Genomic DNA, 20,647 nt, shown 5'->3' with positions numbered 1-20,647 from the left:
AAAATAACCTCCGAGTCGGGTTAATATAGTAAACCTCAACAGTTCATCTCCTTTAACTTGAACTTGTTCATAATTTTGGCAGAGCAGAGCTAAAAAAATCTCACTTTGTGTGAAAATCCCCTGGTCTAATAACAGTTGCAGATGGATTATTTGCAGTATTTTGGAACTAGTTCTTTCAGGTACTCATATATATTATGTACTACAAAATAACCAATTTGTTCATTAAAATAAAATCTCAATTTATTAAAATGCCACCCTAAAGACCTCAGATACACTCTGTTTTGTTCCCCTGATGTGGGAGGTTAGTTATTTGACCTGGTGGTAGTGAGCTGTTCTGGAAAATTGCCTTTTTTTATTTAACGAGGAGTAAAGTCAGCCAGAAGGATCTCTAACGCTTTTTCCCCTGCTGTTAAAGTTTTCAGCTTAGCAGCTTTTGAGTGTGGCTTTTAGAGGCTTGGCATCCTCACCCTCAGCTTGAAATCTCCCCTTTACCATTGTGCCAAGTGCTCTGGGCATTCCAGTTAACTGGAATGGTCTTGAAAATAATTGGAAAAAAATCTGTAATTCCGACCCTTCACTAATTCGTACTGGTTTTTTGCCCCCAAAGGATCCAAATTCCTGTGGGTTCATTGGGCTTCAAACCCAGTATTTAAGAATCATTGCAAAGTACATATTTTTGAGTTGTTGATGCTTTAAAAACTGGAAGTAGAAAACTCTTCTGAGCCTCTATTTTCTCACTTGTAAAGTGAAATCTAAATCCTTTCCTGCTTTGTTTTATTAATTAGGCTACTTATAAAGATAATGACTATATTGACATAGTCTCTCAGGAATTGGCAACCTTCCCCACTTCCCTCCTTCCTTCTTTTTGGAGTTTGGGGTTTTCATCATTGCAGACATATTTTTTCATGCTTAAAGTGTGAGAGTTTTGCCTCTGAATCTAAACAAATCTTTGACCTCACTTTAAAATTTTCTACTCACTGTCAAGGACTTCCTTGGTTAGGGTAGTAACTGTATCCTCTTTAAATCTTTCTTTTTTTCCCCCTCTAGACCAACTAGGTTTTACCTTACCAGGAGGAACACCACCCCTAAATACGGATCTTTGTAATTTGTTCCAATTTTTTATCATTTCTGAACTGAAGCCAACTGAAGCCATCTTGACAAGTCTGAGTAAATATCAACATTCCTGGGAACTAATTATATTTCCTAAAAGACTCTGAAAAGCTGTTCTTCAGGCTAGTTGGCCAAAACATTTTTTTGAGAAGAGAAGGGAAATTAAGTCATGAGCAAAAGCCTGATGGAAATCCTGCCTGGCTGAAAGCTGGCAGTAGGTTGGCTGGCAACAGCAGTGAGGCCGGGGAGAGAATGGCTTGTGGACTTCAGCAGAACAATGATGGGGCCTGAGAGTCTGATGGGCCTATGCACCCTGGGGTGTCATGTGCCTCAGATCAGGAACCACGGTTCCAGGATGATGGTTCTTACTTAAGGTTTGTGTGAAAGGCTGCAAACTCCTGACTAGGAAGAGAGTGTGGAAATGAGCCACCAGGGAACCCTAGACTTGCTCTGGCTGCAGCAGCATGTCCTTTGCACTTATCCTGAATCCCTGGCCCAGTAGATTCTGGTTTCCATCAAAGGCTGGCAAGGGGGGCAGGCAGAGGGGGTTACTGCCCCCAGTAGCACAACCCTGGTCCCAACACAACACTCTGTGTCTCCCAACGCGACAGCCAGTCCCCACCGTGAGACCTCTCTCCAAAGACCCCAGCGAGGACAACGCCTGGCAAGGCTCACGGATGGGTGTGGCTGGGGTGGGAGAAGAAGCCTGTTCTGGGGCCGGGGTGGGGGGCTGGCCTACGGTGGCTCAACACCCAGGGATGGCGGTGGAGCCAGCATTTCCCACCCAACCAGAGCCGACATCCAAAGAGAAAAGGGCATCTCCAGATACAACACAGAGAAATTTGCAGCTTGATGTGTATAATGTGATTACAGGCTACAGATGCTTTCCTTTCTACCTATACGTCATTCAGCTTTAAGCACTTGCTTCTAAAGGGCAAATGGAGAATTCTGTTCCCTCAAAGCCAGATAAGAAGCCGCTTTTCCCAGTACACTGTGAAGGTGGGGTCCCTGCTGGCTGGTGTAGAAAGGCTGCCTGGCACTGCAGGGGCAGCAGAAACAGCCCCAAACATGAAGAGAAAAAGACATCCACTGAAGGGGAAGTGCTAGTCCCTAGGCACATTTGCGTTGGTTGTACTGGAAACTGGAATTACACATGTCAGGCTCAGGAAACATGGCCAAAAACCCACTAGGGGAGTAAAAATGGAAAAAGACTGCAGCACATAGCAGCTGAAAGGATGGGATCGGGTTGGTGCGAGGGAATGGAACTAGTCAGCTTCATGAGAAACAACTACTTGCTTATTTACCATCTTGTCACACTTTGAAAAAGAAATTTTAACAACACAGGCAAAGAGCAGGAAAAAGAAAATCCATTCTGGGTGTACGGTACAGGACCAGCTAAAACTGTAACCCTATCCACAGAGGGCCTGGTGATAAAAACAAAACAAAACAAAACAAAAAACAAGAAAAAACCCCAGTCTCGCAACTGGTTTCCCTCCTGTCTGTGTTCACAGTTAACAGCTGGATACATACTAATTGCAAGAAGTGAAAGAAAGAGTTTTAAGTTTAAAAGCAGGCATGCCGTAATCAATCTCTTGTTAGCACCGCTTCAGACCCCAGTGTGCTGGGCCACCTGGCAGATCTATGTTAAATGTACACTCACAGTTACTGATTGGTGCAGGTGGCTTTGTGCTGTCGAGAAGAGTGATCCGCTGTCCTCTTCACCCAGGTGCGTGTCTCCTGTCCATCGAGAAATGGTTTCATCACGGGTTCTCAGCCTCGGCCCTGCTGACACTGGGGTTGGATCATTCTGTGCTGTGGGGGCTGCCCTGTGCGTGGTGGGATGTTCGGCAGCGTCCCAGTCTCTACCCACCAGAGGCCAGTGGCACCCCCTCTTCCAGCTGTGGCAACCCCAAGTGTCCCCAGGCATCGCCAGATACTCCCTGGAGGGCACACTCACCCCCAGTTGAGAACCACTGGGCTAAACTAACAAAGTATGGCTTTCTCTTCCCTACAAAACCCTACTCCCAAACATCTCTACCCAGGGTTGGGAACTCTTATGAGACACCTCCTAATCCACCAAACCTTCCTCTTGTTCTGAGTGGCCTTGGGTAATACTTTGACCTGCAAGACTTCCAGTCATTGAGAACAATACTCCTACTGCCCTTAAAATGAAAGTCCTTCCAGCTAAATTCTGGAAGCAGCGAGGGGAGGAAGCAGATTAAATTTTCCTCAAGAGCCATTTGTCTGTTTTAGTCTATGTAAGGTTTCAGAAACAGATTTTGGCACATCCAGGGTCTATGTGAACTGGAGGGGGTCTTAGGTATCTGAAGCTCACCTCCCCACCCTCTCTCTTTGCTACATTTTTACAAATGAAGAAAAAGGCCAGAAGGGGAAGGGACTCACTCAAGGTCATACCTGTTCCTTGTCCTCCTCTTCTGAGGGCACAGGCCAATGTGATTCTTCTCTGCCCAAGATGCCTGAAGAGCTTAGGTCCCTCGACACAGAGAACTTGTAGCGCTTTACCAGTGACAGTTTTGGTCAAACCATGTCAGTTAAGGAATGCAAATCTCATAAATGATAGAATACTGTGACCAATTAGTGCAAACAAACATTTATTGTGAAGTATTCATCCTACCCTTTATTAGGTATTACATCATCAAAGCACTTTGTGGCAATGAAAATAGCTTTTTTACCCCTCTGATTCACCCAATGTTCCATTAAAGCTGCAAAAAATGTGCAATCTGCTTGAAAAATAGGTTGCTCTTATTTACTCATTTGTGAAAAGTCAAAAATTAAAAAAGAAAATGATACTAGCTTACAGGGCCTTTAGAGCCAATTCACCTTCCCACTCCCCAACTACTCCCCAAAATAATTAACAAAGATAATTTGTTTTAAATGCCTTTTTATAAAACCAATGCACCTTTCCCCATATTATAATCATAAAAATTTTAAAAAGCCATTATTCACTTTCTTGGAAAAAAGGTGGCCAGCCGTTGTTTTTTGATTGGGAGCATGTGTATTTCCTGGGAGTTCACTTTCTTTAACTTTATGCTCCGGTTTTTGATGGGTTTCCTAAGGGACTCCGTGTTTCCCATGGATTCTTCTCCTTGGCTGTGGATGTCGTAGCCCTGAAGCATGGAGTCTTCTCTTTTGAAGGAGAAGTTTTTGGTGGACACCCCCGAGAGGCCTTTGATCTTGCCACAGAAGATGGTAGGCACAGTGTCTTCCACAGAGACAATGACCTTGGCCGCCTGGGACTCGCTCACAATCTCAATGTTATTTTCAGCCTTTACCTCACCGCTGGGCTGGCAGGGCTGGCTGGGCTGGCTAGGCTGCTCAGTGGTGTTGCTGCCACCCACATGAGTATCCATCATGGCTGAGGCCTCGTGGGGCGCAGCAGGGGCAAAGGGCATTTCCACACCACTGGGAAGTTTCTCCATCACAGTGTGACCTGGGCTGTCCACTGACCTGCTGCTGTTATATAAAGTCTCAGGGGGAGGCCCAGATTTCCGGTGGGTCGCCAGTGACAGGTCTAGGGCTGCATCTTCCTGGCAGATCGGGGGGCTGACTTCGCCAGCCTTGAGCCAGGGCACCGACTTCATGGAGAGATCCAGGGCCTCGTTCTCACTCCCCATCTTGATGACTGTGTGGCGGCTGAGCTGGAAGTACTCCCTCGGCTGGAGGATGTCGAAGGGCTTCAGTTCCTCCTTTTGTAGAGGGGGCTGGGTGCCTTTAAAGGGGTGCAGGCCGAAGGAAGATGGTGGCTTGGGGAAACTGGAACTGAACTTGGATTCAGAACTCTGAGGCACTGGGATGGGGATGGGGATGGGGACCGGTACAGGCAAGGGGACGATCACAGGGTAGGGCACCAGGAGTGTGGCCGGCGGGACCAGGGGGGACAGTGGGGAGTTAAAGGGTTGGGGGGGCACAGGGGCATATCCCGGAGGAGGCGGACAGGGTGGGGGGCCAAGAGCACCCTGCGAGGGGAACAGATTCTGGAGCACAGCTTCAAACGGCAAGGTGGGCTCCTGCGGCTGGCTGGGGATCCTCAGGTCCAGGAGCTGCGGCTGGGCCTCGGGGTCCTCGGCTCCCTGGAAGAGGTTGTTGTGGATGGCGTTGGAGGAACACGGGGCCTCCTGCGGCAGGACCAGGGGGGAGTTGAGGTGCTGGAAGACGTGCTGCTCCAGCACCACTGGCAGCTGCACGGGGCCCTGTGTGGTCATGACGTAGGTGGCATTGCCGTTAGGGTTGAGCTCGGGTGCGGAGCTTCCCTCCACCTGCATGTGAATGGGCATCACCACTGAGCTCTCCCCGAGGCACAGGGGCTGCAGCACAGTGGCCGCCACCTTCAGGGCCACGCCGCTCTGGGACTCGGCCGGGGGGTTCAGAATGGATGGGGCCGGCACGGTCACCAGGGCCTTCTTTACCAGGTCGGTGGAGTTGATGTTCCAGGCCTCAGTGGTGATCAGCTGGGCCATGCCATTCTCCAGTCTGTTATTGGTCAAGGTGGGAGAGGAGTCGGCCATGTCCATGGAGAGGTTCTGGGACTGCAGGTCGTCCATCACTCGGCTCTGAAGCCACTCAGCCTGCAACACAGAACACACAATATGACTCTTCCTTCAGAGACTACTTATAATAGCCTCAAGAACTCTCTCCACATCTTTCTCAGTTTCCGTATCTTAGTTAACTGGGGAGCACACCCATCTCTCTGTATATACATACATGTTATAAATATTTCCTAATATATACAAACACACCCATATGATCAGCTGTGCATGGACAGCCCCAATTTAACAGACGATTAAACTATAAACACAGATGATGTAATGACTAAATAGCCAAGTGAGGTTAAACAGAGTATTCTGAAGCCGAATACTCAGCTATATGTTTAGCCTTCAACAGACACAAAGTTTCACCCCACGTGGCTCTACCGGACAGTTAAGATATGCGGAGATTTGATGGGTTCAAATTCAAACGAGCAGCAAAGACTTACTTTCCTTTAAGAAAAAGATAGCACCCTGTCACATTAGAATACTCTAGGAAATTGGAAGGGGGCCATCCCAATTATGGAAAGCATTTAAAAAACTCCCTATAGCAGCAATCATTCTTCCAAAAGAGGTCCGATGAGAGGGACAGCAGTGTATTTACACAGGGTCATTACAGTTGTCTCCCTCTAACCAAAGACACCCCTTTCCTCCTGTAACAGGTGAGGCCACTCTGCAGAGCACGAGGAAGATGGGCTAACTTGCACAAACGCTCATCGGGTCCAGCATCACTTTCCCTCATCGACTCATCCGTCTGACCCATGACCTCTCCTAACTTCTCGCTGTCAAGAGGAGGGGATGTTGATGATTCCAGGCCGAGGGAAATGGAACCCTTGTTGGAAACAAACATCCTCAAAGGTAAGATATGCTTTCTTGATGTCTGTGGCACCTCTGGCCACCTCCTGAGATGCGAAAGGAGCCCAGTGTGGGTGCTTCCTGGAGGAAGCGGGGCTGCAGCTGCAGTATGGCTCTCCATGGAAACACGCCCATATTTAGCCTTGTTACCATGGAGAAGGCAGGCACCATGTCTAACTCAGGGATCTGTGCAGCCCTGGAGTCTGGTTGGGCTCAATAATAATTCAATAATCTGCAGTCTTGCTGGGCAGGCCTTGGGCAACTCTGATTCTTGTCCTCACCTGTCTGAGCTATCTAGAGTTTTGTCCTGTGGTCAAGTTGTCCTCCTCACCTTTAAATGACTAACACAACCTCCAAAACAAGCCAGAGAGGTGGCCCAGCACACCATGGGGTTAGAAGCAAGCATGAGGCCTCACTACGGGAAGGCAGCTTTAACAAATGAACAACTCCATGATGTTTCCAATCAAAACGTGTCAAATGCACAGAACAAGGAGTTTCTCTGAAGCAGGAGGAAGGGAGGGCAAAGGGAAGGATGCTGTGCAAATAACTTTATGGAGAAGGATTGGAGTGATGCCCTTTGGCAGGGCACACTGCAGAGCCTCTGTGGCCCAGCTCCAGAGCCTGGCTCCCTAGGGATAGGAAACCAAACCATGAGGTGGCCCAGCAGGGTGGCCAGTGATACCCTTGGGGCAGAGAAGGGAGGCAGTCTGCCCCCAGGGAGGCTGAGGAGGCTCGCCCCAGGGAAGGGCTTGCATTTTTCCTGAGAAGTGCTCCCTGATTCAGCTCAAAAAACGCCATGCCTCCAATACACCATTCATTCATTCCTCCGTGCATTCATTCATTCATCCAACCAATTTGCTGAATGCCTACTGCATGCTGAGGCTTCGTAGGGGGCTGGAGATGTCATAAGTGACACAGACCAGGCTCCTGCTTCCATGGGAATTACAGTCTAGTGGGGCACATGTCCTTGATTGGACAGACTGGCTAGCATAAAAAGGCCTTGCAGTGAAACCAGGGGAGGCATCAGCATTGGTGGGACAGAGCTCTGCCGGCCACCCATGCGCAGTCCTGTGATGGTCTCCTCCAGCACGGTCCGCCCTGTCCCTCACAGTGGCCAGAACTGTCAGGGCAGGGTGACAAAAGGCTGAAGGGAAGCTCAGGTGGGGCCGGTGAGGACAAGGACAACAGCAGACATGGCTTCTGATGGTCTGTGAGGCCAGTCACCGGGAGAAATCAGGTTCCGTGCTTTCTGTGGCTTGGGGATTATCCAGCCGGGACGCTGCTTTCTCCTAATGGGCTACATTGTCTGCCCTTCCAGATGTGGCAGCTTCCCTGCTCCTCTGCCTCCCTAACCCTCCCTCCGAGGGCAAGAAGGCAAACTTCTCAACACCTCCTCTGCCTGTTCTTGGCACACACCTTCAGCTCGGGTGCTGGCTCTCACCATTTCCTGTGAAACCTCACTCCACTCCCTGCCTGGCCCTAGTTCTAGGACTGTGAATCCTCCAAAACCTTCCTGCTCAGAGTCTGAGGAAGCAACCTTGCCAGGTCAGGTGCCTCCTACAGGCCCCTGCTCCTCCCACAGATAGCAGGAACTAAAATTTACTAAGCATTTGCTAGTGCCAGGCCCTATGCTGAGAATGCTGAGAACCTTCCATATATTACTTCCCTCAGTCCTCAGAACAATCCTATGAGAGGGGTCCTATAATCGTGCCCATTTTCTTGATAAGAAAATTGATTCCATAAGGAAGGTTAGGTAACTAGCTGAAGGGTCCACTGAGGCTGAGATGTGAGTTTAGGGTCAACCACAGGTTCCTTCTCCTATTGGGAGCTGTAAGGGCCACACTCACCATACATTCTGTCTCCTGGCAAAACTGACCGGTATATCCTCTCCATCAGCGCAGAGCTGTGCACTAGAGAGGATGTGAGCAGCAGAGGTCTTTCAAGTGGTAGCCAGGTCCTTTCCAGAAGATTACGGAACTGTTTGCTCCTTCTCTTCTCCCCCAGGGCCCTCCTCTCTCCCTCTTGCCTGGGAGGAACTGAAGGGTCACCAGAGTTCTGACTCTCAGAGAGTGTAGCCCCAAGCAGCTATGGTTCTGTTACTCGAGGGCTCAGAGGCCTCCAACCTCCCAGCCAATTTCCAGTCCCCCCCCCGCCCCCCCGCTTCCCTCCCTGCCTCCCCCCCCCCAGCCTTCCTGAGACAGACATCACGCAGGTGGGAGGGCACGTCATCACCCATGAGTTCCAGGGGAACAGGGCCGGGGCCAGATGGGCTGCAGAACAGGCCAGGCTGCAGGTGGGGGGTGAGCTGTGTACAGCATCTCAGGGGCCAAGGGCCAAAATCTCACTTTTGCCTCCTCCCATATGACAGCTTTGGACCTGCCTGATGACAGCCGAAGTTGGCCCAGTGAGCAGCCCCAGTCCCTTCCCTTGAGATGAGATGAGGCTGAGATGAGGCTTGCGTTTCCCCCACGGAGTACCTGCTCCCCATCGGGTTCCATGTGGGGCCCTGGGCTACACTGGGGAACCGGGGAAGGCAGCAGGGGCCCTGCCTTCCTCACGCACCATCTGGCAGCTTCTTGCTCTCTTCCTCTCTGCTCGTCCTCCACTCTGGCTCAGCAGTTTGGGGGCCGGCACGCACCCAGTGTGGGCAGAGGGGGCGTCACTGCCACAGGAGCCTGAGAATAACAACCAACTCCTGAGATGAGGGTTCAGAGGGCAAGTCTGTCCCCAAGGACAAGCTGTGAAGCCTGATAAGGACTGGAGAGAAGATGGAGGCTGGTCCTCCTCGCTGATTAATACAGAGGAGATGCGCGCGGGGGACCTCTTCAAGTCAAGGAGTGTCACAGGGGCCACCAACTAAAGCTCAAGCAGAGGGTGCACCACTACTTCAGAGGTGGCAGGGAATCTTTAGTTTGTTTTTCAAAACACTGTTTGCAATGGATGCAAATGAGGTCAGCCATCTATTCTACCCGCATCCATTATCCCTGGGGGTAAAACTGGATGGGGAGTGATGGGGAGTGGACCATCAGGATCTGCAGGCTGCTGTACACTCTCCCTCTCTTGGCCCTTGGCCAGCTGCTGGGGCTAGAGGCTGGGGGCTGGGGCCAACCCCGGTGTAGCCTACGTGCCCCTCAGATGAAGACTGTGGGGAAAAGCTTCAGTGCCCAGGGCAGATGGGGAGGTGGGCAGGGACTGTCAGGGCAGTAGTTGGGCTCAGAGACCAGCTGGGTCACAGAATTGTCACCTGAACCCTCTGTCTAACTCTCATGAAGATCTAAGTATACCAGAGGCAGGCTATCCCTAGGGCCTGCCCCTCAGCTTGGAGCCCTCTCGGGCCTCTGCCTTCACCTGGCCAACTCCTGCCCACCTGTGAGACTCTAGGGTCTCATCCTCTGAGATCCCGCCCAAACCCACTGAGCTCCCATAGGACCTCCACTTACCCTTGTCCAGTCCGGACCCTCCCCCTCCGACTGGCATCGCCTATTTCCTTGTTTCTCCAGGAGGGAGGTACTGTCTCACTTCCTCATCTTCACATCCGTACCTGGTGAATAGCAGGTGTTCGGTAAATCCTTTCAGAATGAAGGAGTACACGAACGAGTATCTAGGCCTCTCTGGGCCTGGCGTTCACATACTTAGCCTCTTGTCATAAGCCTATCATTTACAGAATCATAGTAAGTCAAGGCTGGCAGGGGCATTAAAGCTTACACCTCTAGCATCTTCCCGACCTCATTTACAGATGAGGAAACTGCGACCCAGAAAGACTGACTAAAACTCGCCCGAGGCCAGTTATCACAGAGGCCACCACGCTCTCACTGTGGAAAGAGCACAGAGTCAGGCCCACAGGCGCCCTGGAGGGTAACATGGCGGCCACCCACCTTCACCGGCCAGTGAGAGACCCTCATGACGAGACAGTAGATGAGAAAGCTCCTTGTGGGCAGTGAAGAGTCTGACGGGGGTGACCTGTGAATGAGTTTCTCTGACACACTCAGAAAAAGAAAACCAAAGCAAAGCGGCGTGTGTGCTGTTTTTCTTACAAGGACTTACATTCGTGAAGAGGCCGACCTGAGGCCTGACTCCCAGGCAGTCAGGCAGTGACCTGCCCCACCTCTGCGCCCTGCTGGGTGTCCCTGCAAGCTGGGCCTGCCCCTCAGGCTTCCTGCTTCCGGAGCGTGCACAAAGCACTCAATTTACCCTATGGGCCTCCATATAGAGTGACACTTATTATAATGAGGATTCATTTATGGCTCAATTTCAAAAAATGAAAACACTTAACCACTTAGATAATTTAGACTATTCTGAAGGTCGTAATCCATCTATTTCCTTGTTGTGGGCATTTAACACACACATTCACAAATAACCTAATACTCTCAGCCACATCCTAAAGGATTCCATGTGGACCCCTGAAGAGCCTGCACCAACTCCAACTGAAGGAAGTCCAGAATGTGACCGTGAACCCCACCCTGACCCAGTACAGGGTCCTGAGACCACCGCAGGCAGAGCCTGGTTTCTGAGCTGGGAATTTGGACAAAAGCCCTGGGGCATGCTGGGAGCCCCCCTTGGAGGCCTATATCACCTAGGGAGAGGCTTGATTTTATATTGTGAATTGAGAGCATTTTCAACTCAGAAAAAAGCTCTCAGGATGATCACAAGGCCCCTGGTCCACAGTGCCAAGCACCCCTGAGGAAATGCTTGAGAACTGGGTTCCTGGGTATGCTGGACAGGGGTTACCTCGTAGCTAGTCAAGCCAGGGGCTACTGCCTGTGTGGAAGATTGTGAAGCTCCCAGGAAAGTGAGCTCAGCCTCAGGGGAAGCAGTCTTAGTGGTCAGGGCTGCACTGGGCAACTTCCACCTCCAGGACCCGGATGCTCTAGGACGGGAGTCCCCTGGCCCCAGTCCCGGGGATGCCCCCTTCAGCCCCAACAGCCTGCAGATGTGACCTGCTCTTCTTTCCCCCTGAAATCAGCCTCATCTAGATTCTTTTTATCTAGAGAAACCTCTTCCTCTAAGATATTCATTTTCTAAAAATATATCCTGATCCTGTGTGTTTTCCCATTGTAAGATACTGACAACCTTGGTCCTTATGGAGCCTGTCGGCAGCCATCAGTTTTTCAAGTCAGAGTTGGATCGTCCATGTCCTTGGGGCAGCAGCATCATCACCAAGGAGCTTGCTAAAAATGCAGAGTCTCAGGCCCCACCCAGGCCTCCTGAATCAGAACCTGCACCTCGACAAGCTCCTGGGATGATTTGTCTACACGTTCAAGTCTGACAAGTGCTGGCTTAGCACTGGTTCTCAAACTTATTATCACTTGAGAACTTTAAAAAAAAAAAAAAGACCAATGCCTGGGTCCCCCTACCAAGACTGACTTAATTGGTGTGGGGTGCAGCCAGGGCACTGGGGTTTTTAAAAATTCCGTAGGTAATTCTACTGCGCAGTCAGAATGGCGTTAATTCAAAGGCCAGATAACGAGGCAGCTTACCTTCAGCCAACCTTCCTAGTGGCTGATCTTGCTTCTTTCTTCACAGAAAAGACTAAAGCCATCAAGCCCCGAATTCCCTCAACTTCCGCCCTGGCCCTGACAGTGTCTCCCAGGTTCCCCTGCCCCTGGTGAAGAGTGAGATGTCTCTCTCTCTTGCAAGGCTGACTTCCCAGACACCTCTGTAAAGCAACCTGCCCCCTTCCGACTGCACAGTAGTCTGAGTCTATTTTCTGCTTTCGATCCAGCACTTAAACTACACTCTCACTGATCGACCTAATCCTGTATAAAAAGCATCAGCCACTTACTATGAGTTAAATGAGCAAAGCATAATTTTCATCCTTTAATACAATGTGGATATGGTTTCACCATTCAGGACCTGATATGCACTAAATATCTAAGAAGTAATTCCAACTGGGTAAAAAATGGTTTTGCTCTCCCCATAGGGTGTAATAATTGTCAATTACTTGCCCCAGTGATTAAATTTTCTGAGCTTTAAACATCAGCGCAGGGCCTTTCTACTGAAGCTGTGAACATAATTACGACATGAATGTATTCCCAAATTGGCTAAGATAACGGAGAATACACAAAATAGTCGCTTGGCTTACAGCTGATTGCCTTTTACATGCAGAGATCCACCCAGCTCTCCAAAAGGACTATGACTTACTCAGGTTAGCTTTGGGAATGAGTTCCCCAACATGTTAGTTAATTTATTAAAACAGGGGTGGCCATGCAGTTTACAAGTGAATCTCACGTCTGTGAAGATGGGCAGTGGCTGTGGGGAATTGGCCAGAGAGGACAGAGTGCAAATCTTAGCTTTGCTGTGATTTGATATTGGTGGAAAACGGGAGAAAGGGGTGAATCAGGCAGAGGAAGCACTGAGCCCGAGCATCGTAAACTGGCCACTGACACCAGGGTTCTCTAAGGTCTTCCCCGGGAGCAGGGTAAGGTTGTCATAAAACTTATTTATGTTCATTTCACTATCTCATCCTTTTAATTCCCATTTTTCTATTTTACAGCATATGTAATAAATACAGAAAGACATATATAATTTAATGATGTGTGTATGTTGAGGGGATGTTCAGTTCTTTCTTTTTTTCTGATAGGAGTGCATGCGTGAAAAAGTTGCGACTCAGCAGGAGAGACAAAGCTCCCAAGGCCCAGCGAGACTGCCAAGGGTCCCCCTGCCTGAACAAGTCTTGGGGTCCCCGGGCAGCCCACCCCTCCCATTTTGTAGAGTAGGAAGCTGAGGTTCAGAGGTTGAGGGAGGCTCAGAGGTTGTAGCTGCAGGACTCCCAGACCTGTGCTCCTTCAAAAGCACAGTCCCTCACCCATTGCTTTGGGTTCACATCTCACTTGAGTCTAACGGGTCCCTTGCTACCCCTCTATCCCGTAACCAGCATACAACACTGAAGTATGTGGGATGGTCCGATTCAACCATCAAAATGTCATAGAGTTTGATGGGTGAGGAGCCTGATAAAAAAGATGATATAAATCTTGAGTCCATGATATCTAATAGATAAGTTATTGAAATGGAAGTAAGAGATGAGATTCAAGGGGGGAGGGTATAGCTCAAGTGGCAGATCCCATGCTTAGCATACGTGAGGTCCTGGGTTCAATCCCTAGTACCTCCTCTAAAAATAAATAAACAAACCTAATTACCTCTCCCCACAAAAAAAAGAGAGATGAGATTCAAGACACAAGACACACACGCGCGCGCGCGCGCACACACACACACCCCAGCCCTTCGTGACTGTAGGAAAGTCATTTTATGTATCTGGGACTCAGTTTCCCCTTCTAGAACGTGCGGTACTGCCCCTCTCATGGTGAGGGTAAGTTAAGTCAGGCCTCCCAGAAGTGAGTGGTGCCTGCCAGGAAGGAGTCAGACCTGGCCTTCTAGGAATTGCTCCAGGCCCCTAAGGATGGGGAGGTGTGGGCATTCAAGAGAATCTGATGGAAGAAGGAAAGGACACAAAGGGGTTGGGGAAGGGTGGAACTGGGAGGGGTCTTTCTGGGCCACTCCCCTGACCACTGAGAAGACCCCCCTCCCCACCCTCCCTTCCAAAGGCCATAGTGTGAGTGAGTTCTGGTTCATCTTTAAACCAGACTAAGGGAGAAGTGAAGGCTGAATGGAGGGGAGATGCTAAGACCTCTTCAGCTTCAGTCAGAGCAGGGCTTCTCTCTCTTGGGACTCAACTTTCCGGAGCAGGGCAGTGTCTGTGGGTTGAAGACACCACAGTGCTGGTGAGGAACCCATCATGTACCAAAGGGACTTACAATGTGGTGTCTGCAGGGTCTCAGGTTAGGGTTGGGCCTTGCCAAGTAAGCAACTGGTGGAAAAGAGAACTATTACAGCTGGACAAATCCAAAGAGCACAGGGACAACTTCACAACCAGAGCCAGCAGCTCACGGGCCTGGTTTTCTATCAGTGGCAGGGCTCCACCAGAGCACAAGAGGGATCTGGGGGTCTGGCTGGTAGGGCACCATGGGGTGGCCCTGCCTCCTTTCTGGCCCAGGAGGAGAGTGTCAGATGCCTTAGCATTTCCGATCTCCTCTGAGACACCCAATTACCTCTAGCCTTCCTGCAAAGGACCTATGGCAGCCCTCGGGCTGCAGAACTGGGTGCAGGGCCAGAATAGGAAACTAGGTTCATGTCCATTCATTTATTTATTCTTTCAGAAACAATCTGAGCACCTATTGGGTGCCAGGCACGCATTTCCTATTCCTCCATCCTGAAGCTGTTTTTTCCATAGGCTCGGTGCCTTCTCTCTTGGCTTGATTCCCCAAGTCCTAACCAATCACTACTCTCCCAGGGTGATCTGCTTCTAACTGAGCTCCTTCAAGGCCCACAGTTCTTGCAGAGGTAAAGGAGTAAGTCTCTACAAGGAGGATGCCGGTCCCCAGACAGCAGTGGGAAGAGATGTTAGTGTGAGGACCTCTCTAAGGTAGAGAAGAAATGCTTGTTTTCCAGGGAAGGCTTCCCCTGAAACTAAGAGGAAAAAAGTGCTCTCCTCAAGTCTTGGCAAACCCCATGGAAGGTGAAAGGCACACCTTGGAATCACTGGAGAAAAATCATCAAGAGCTGCTGCTGGTGGCAGGGGACACTCACCTGGACAGTGGGCTGTTAGAGCCAATGACTGTCTCTGCATTCAGCCAAGGCCCCATAGCCTTCAGCTGGACACACAGGGCCCTGAACATGCTCCAGTGCTGCTGGAGTGGCCACCTTGTGCAGGTGCACAAGTCACATTCCAGATCTCGGGCCAGGGTCTATCATCTTAAAAAGCTATGGCTTTTGGAGATTTTTTTCCCCCTGGCAATAAAGAAGCCTCTTAAATAAGGAACAAAGTGGGGAAAACCTGCCCCTGAAAGAGAAAATACTTCTAATTAGATTGAGATACAAAGGTTAAATTTTTGTTCTGGGAAAAGGACTGTTTATAATCCCGTGTCATTAGCAGGACATTTTCCAGAGACTAGTATGCCAGAAATAGACCCTCTGAAGGGTCGCTGGAAGGAAGGGGTGCAGACTCGTGAAGTGCAAAGGACTGGAGTTCAGATTTTCTCTTTCTCCTAATGCATGTGAGCCCTTCACGAACTCTCGGCATGGAAACAGTGCCAGCCTCACCCTGGGCACTGCTCTAAGAGTGGTCAGAAGTACAAACTTTGAATTCAGACAGGCCGAGGTTCAAACTGCAGCTCCACCTAACTTTGATAGCCATGTGACCTTGGGCAAGTTAGTCCCAAGCCTCAGTTTCTCTCTGTGCAAAATGGAGATTAAAAAAGATGTGGGGTGGTTGTAAGGATGAAAGGAAATAATCAATGTAAAGTACTCAGCGCAGTGCCTGGCATGTAGGAAGTGCTCAATAAAACATGGCTAATGTCACCATGGTCACTACCATCACCGTCGTCATCACCATTGTCATTGTCTTCATTTTCATCATCTTCATTCTCATTGTCACAGCCATTATCACATCATCATTGCTGTCATGTTGTCACCAGTATCACTGTCATTATTATCATCAGATCCACTGCCTATATTCCCTCTCAGCATCTTAAGTAGCATTAAAATTGCTTCCAATGGGTTTGTACAGTCAGTTCCTGAGTTAAAACTCTGTTTGTCCAAAGGTTCATTTTAAAATCAGCTGCTAGGAACTGGGAAGGCATTTACCATAGAATTAAGGTTACATCTGATGGTGAGGTTTCCACAAAAATTCATTTAACCCCCAACATAGCTGAAATATTGAATATTTGCAGTGAAAATAGAAAACAACACTGAAATGAAAGACAATGGGAAAACAATTCAATAAATACAAAAATCTATTTCACATTCAGGCTGAGAGGCTACGGGAGAAAGAAGAGGTGGCCAGAGCCTTTTGTACCTTGAATATGAACTCAGAAGCACTTGCAAGGTGATGCATAATTGCACTTCAGATCCTATCGCTTACCTTCTCCTTGACACAAGGGCCTAAGTAGCTCTCTTCTCATACTTACCTAAAAAATTAGGGGCATTTTCTAACTCACAAGACGAACGAAAACAAGGGAGGGGTGGAAGAGGGTAAGGACAAGAGGGAGAGAAAGCAGAGGAATTTCCTGAGATTACTGGGCAACAGTTGAAGGAAATAATGCAGTGGTGGGTGGGGAGAGATTAAAAAGTATGGGCAGGTCCAAATGAGAAGGAGGCTGCGCAGCTGGAAGAGATGAAACAGAGAAACTGAGGAAAGCTGTGGGGAAAACACAGAATGCGCTTTATTCAGCTGGCCACAGGGGGCACTGCTGAGCCACCACAGCTTGGTTTCAGGACGTGTGGTAGAGGGACGGGCGGGACTGGAGCTTCCCAGTAGAAGGAGGGCGTGGGGGAAAACCAGAAATTGTTCACCAGCACTAGAGGTACATAAGGGAGGTGATCCATTTTTGGGGAAAGCTTGTCCCATGCTTTAAAAACCACCAAGCACATTCACTGTGACTTGAGCTGCCAGTCCTAGAAAACAACATACATTTATCTTCTTTTGGTGCCTGATCTTTATTTTTGCCCACCTCTCACCACTTCTCGGGCAGTGAGAATTGGGTTTCCTCTCTCAGAATTAGGTTTTCCAGAATGAAGCTGATAAACTCATTCTCACTGAGGTCTATGACTCATAGGTTCAAGAATTATGTTTCCTTTATTGGTATAATCAACTTAATTCAGTCAGTGATAACGTTATGGACAAAGAAATGAAACTCTAATTGAGAGGTTTCAGATACCAATCAGGGGGAGGAACCTTTTTACTTATCTTGATCTCTCTCCACAGAGACAAGAGCCTACAATTGTGACCACATTTGCAGGCTCCATTAAAAGGTACTTGATGTTCAAAAAGGGGATAGGACTGGCCTCAACCTTTAAGCCCTCAGATCTAAGAGAGGAAGTGAATGCAAGTCAATTCTTCATTCCTTTAGAGACTCAATCAACAAACACTTGTCATTCATACACCAGGAACCAGATGAGTATGTGGCTCCCGGGTCCAGAGATTTTAGCAGTATCTGGAATTGTCCTCACAGGGCCCTATTACTAAACTGGCTACCTTCTGCAACTCTGGTTTCTGTCTTACCAGGTTTCTGTGCAGAGGTTAGGTGCTCTCAAAGGACTGCACCCCCAAGCACACCATACTAGTGCAGTGCCACGGCCACGGTGGAAACCTCACGGCTACCAGTAGTGGTAGACGTGGTAAGGGAGGGGAGGCTCTTGAGTTTTGGTGAACTCAGCTGGCTACTTCTCTTAGTTTGGGCTCCTGCACAGACTGATTTGACTGAAAGAAGTTTCTTTGGGAGAAGATCCCAGAAAATATCAGTAGAGAAGTGAAGCAGTGAGAAAAGAAGGAAGCCAACTTATCAGGTCCATTACCACTGTGGGCAACTGGGGCTCATCTCCACAGGGGACCGTGGGGAGCCAGCGGAGAACACATGCCTGGGAGTTGGGGAGTTTATTTACCAACCCTCCTCCAACAGAGGTCAAGGGCTGCTCCTGGATGACGTGTTAACTCCTTGGCACTTCCATTCAGCCCAGCATGCAGGCCTAGTGTGCTCCTGAGACCACACACACACACACAAAGCATGAGGGAAAATCACAGGTATTTTCAGTGAGCAGTCTTTGGAGTATAGAGGCCAGTCTGAGAGGACATAGGGGCAGGATATCAAACCATGTCTGCTATACTAACCATGCCCTGGAAAGTTCCAGAGTTTATGTGAAGACCCAAATGTCACCAATTCAGGCCACCGTGACCAGGTGTTTCCCCAACGGGTGGCCCTTCCTGTGACCCTTGTGAAGAAGACACTCTGTTATGATAACCTCCAAGCCACAGAGGAACCCGCTCCCGAGAAGTGTGCCTCAAGATCTCATAAAGAGCCCGCCCACGGAGAGGCCAGAGAAAGCTCTCTTTCCAAAAGCAAACTGGTCCAGAGATGGTCAGCTTGGCCAGTGTGTTTCTTCGCTAGAATATAATTGGGGCCCTCGAGAAAGTTCTTTTAATCATATTTGTGCTGGCTGGGAGGCAAGATGTTCCTGGGATGAGTCATAGAGGGAGTTCCTCTTCTGGTGATCTTGTGTTCCAACTCAGGGACCAAAAAGCAATAAATAAACAAACGCCACCTCACTTCATCAGCTGCATACCGCCTAAAAATAATAACAATAATCTCGACCTGAGTAGTACACAGACAATGCAGGCAGAGGAGGGAGGAGGGTGTGCCTCTTTTAAACAGGGAGCCTTCTTTCTGGAACTCTGTTTTGTCAGAAGCACCCCGTCTGCCTGGAGGCAAGCTCTCTCAAGAGCAGACACGGGGCTCTGCAGAATCTTTGGGCTGGTGAGTCTTTTTAAGTTCTGTAAGTTCACTCTATTTATCTTCAAGCAAGGCTCCTATTTGCAGCTAATACAGCATGAAGGACACCAGGTCAGTGTGGGGGCAGGAAAAGCTGCCGCATAACCTCTGGCTAGTTGACGGTGAAGATTATAGGTGTTATTTCTTATTTTCTTTCGGGGAAGAGTTCTTCCGGAATGGGTGTGTTTATACACACCCCCCTCCCACAAGGCGAGCGAGCAGGAATGAGTCCACCTGTTGTCCCTCTAGCACTCAAGGTGGTCCCCACACCAGGAGCCACAGTAATTCTCCTCTGTCCTCACCTGCACCACCTCTGAGTTCCAGTCATTAAACCTTTATTCCTGGAGGTGACATGTGAATTGGGCCTTGCCACAGGGGTAGGATTTCAGCAGAGGAGATGGTGGAATAGGGGAGAGGTGGGGCAGGTTGTCTAGAAGCAGGAGAAAGGGCACAAGAGGAAAGGTATGGGGCCTGGCCAGCAAGCTGGGGGGCTGGAGCCCAGGGCTGGTGAGGGCCTGAGGGAGAGACAGGGTGCTGGGAACATTAGAGGGGTGTCTGGTTCTTCCAAAGGGGGTTAAAAGTTATCCTTCAGCAAAGAACGTTGTGCACCAAAGGACTGACAACTCAACTGATGCAATTCTGATGTCTTCACAGGCCTGATGAACAGGAGGCCACAAATCAGTCATGAGAACATTAGCTTGGGAGGAAAGGAGAGAGTGGATTCATTTGCAGGACTTGGCCAGCTCACTCCTCTCTCATACACATAAGATGAGACCAATCAACTATTTACTAAGCATTGACTTACGTGCCAGACCCCCTGCTAGGTGTTTCACATTCATTTTCTCATCTCCGTTTCTCAGCAACCCCAGTAGATCAGTACTACCTCAGTTTGAATTGGTTTGTTGGGTTTTTCCCCCCAGGAACTGAGCTGTGAATCCCCAGGGAATGGTTGTTTTGATGGGAGGAAGGGAGAGAGCTTTCTAAGAATGTGAACCACAGTCAATGTAGGAAAGACAGGTGGGGGAGGGGCAGCAAAGGTTCCCAGCACCAAGGGAGAGGGCAGGTTGGGGTGGGGAAGGGGTAAGTGTCTTCTCATCTCCAGCCAGAGCCTAGAACTCCTTGGCCTGCGGTGCTCCTGCAGCAGGCCCCGCCCCCAGCTCCCTGTCACACCCCTGCCCCTGCACCAGCCACTACTGGCCCCTGCAGGGCAACTCTCTCTTCCTACACCTTGAATCCCTGCCAGGGTTCATTCCCAGCCTTCCCAGGAACACCCTTGGCTGTTCTTCCTGACTTGAATTGGTTTATGAATGTGGGTTCAGGACCATTCTTTGCTTGGTCTCTGAGAATCTCCACTGACAGAGTCTGTTTCATGGGCATTCACAGAGCTGGCAGGGCTAGGAGAGGCCAGGGGAGTGGAGCTGCTGTCAGGGAGCAGAGGAGGTGGGCCTTTCAGGGGCCTTCGGCCCTAGAGATCCCCAGGGGCACTGTCCCTGCCAGTGGGTGGGGGTGTGGGAGGGACAGCTGGGCCCCGGAATGACACAGGCAAACAGACCTGTAAGTTGGCGCACTGGGCATCTGGCCAGAGGAAACTGCTAGCGCCACAACACCCCCTTCTTTCTTTGTACCCTTTGATGTTTTGCTGATCTGGAGAGCAGGGAGGCCTGGGACTTCTGCCCTTTCCCCAGCCACATGGGATTCTTGAGAGGAAAGGTCCCCCATGGATTTTCCTTTCTGGGAGTTCACCATTGATGGCTCAGTGGGCTGGGGCCTGCTTTCCCTTGGTGCCCTGCATCAATTGTCCAGGCAGACTGCCCTTTC

At 49.7% G+C, this 20,647-nt stretch overlaps 1 protein-coding gene across 8 annotated transcripts in view; it reads right to left on the bottom strand.

Moving 5' to 3' along the window:
- Positions 1 to 3,705: 3,705 nt before the first annotated feature.
- The window catches only part of RAI2 (retinoic acid induced 2), a 58,839-nt gene continuing 41,897 nt past the window's right edge, over positions 3,706 to 20,647 (bottom strand). For 2 of the 8 annotated variants that reach the window (XM_064483363.1, XM_031445806.2), the window contains exons 2-4: positions 9,950 to 10,050; positions 9,072 to 9,184; positions 3,706 to 5,696 (exon numbers count right to left, since the gene is read on the bottom strand). In XM_064483363.1, coding sequence (XP_064339433.1) covers positions 4,074 to 5,696; positions 9,072 to 9,184; positions 9,950 to 9,986 — 1,773 coding nt within the window. In that variant the 5' untranslated portion in view covers positions 9,987 to 10,050 and the 3' untranslated portion in view covers positions 3,706 to 4,073. The remainder of the gene's footprint in view (positions 5,697 to 9,071; positions 9,185 to 9,949; positions 10,051 to 20,647) is intronic. The other 6 variants (XM_064483365.1, XM_031445808.2, XM_064483364.1 and 3 more) reach the window with 5 other exon arrangements.

This window comes from Camelus dromedarius, chromosome X (assembly GCF_036321535.1).
Source record: "Camelus dromedarius isolate mCamDro1 chromosome X, mCamDro1.pat, whole genome shotgun sequence".
Taxonomy (NCBI): domain Eukaryota; kingdom Metazoa; phylum Chordata; class Mammalia; order Artiodactyla; family Camelidae; genus Camelus; species Camelus dromedarius.
Note: the sequence above shows the minus strand (reverse complement) of the source record. Positions and strands in the feature narration are given on the sequence as shown.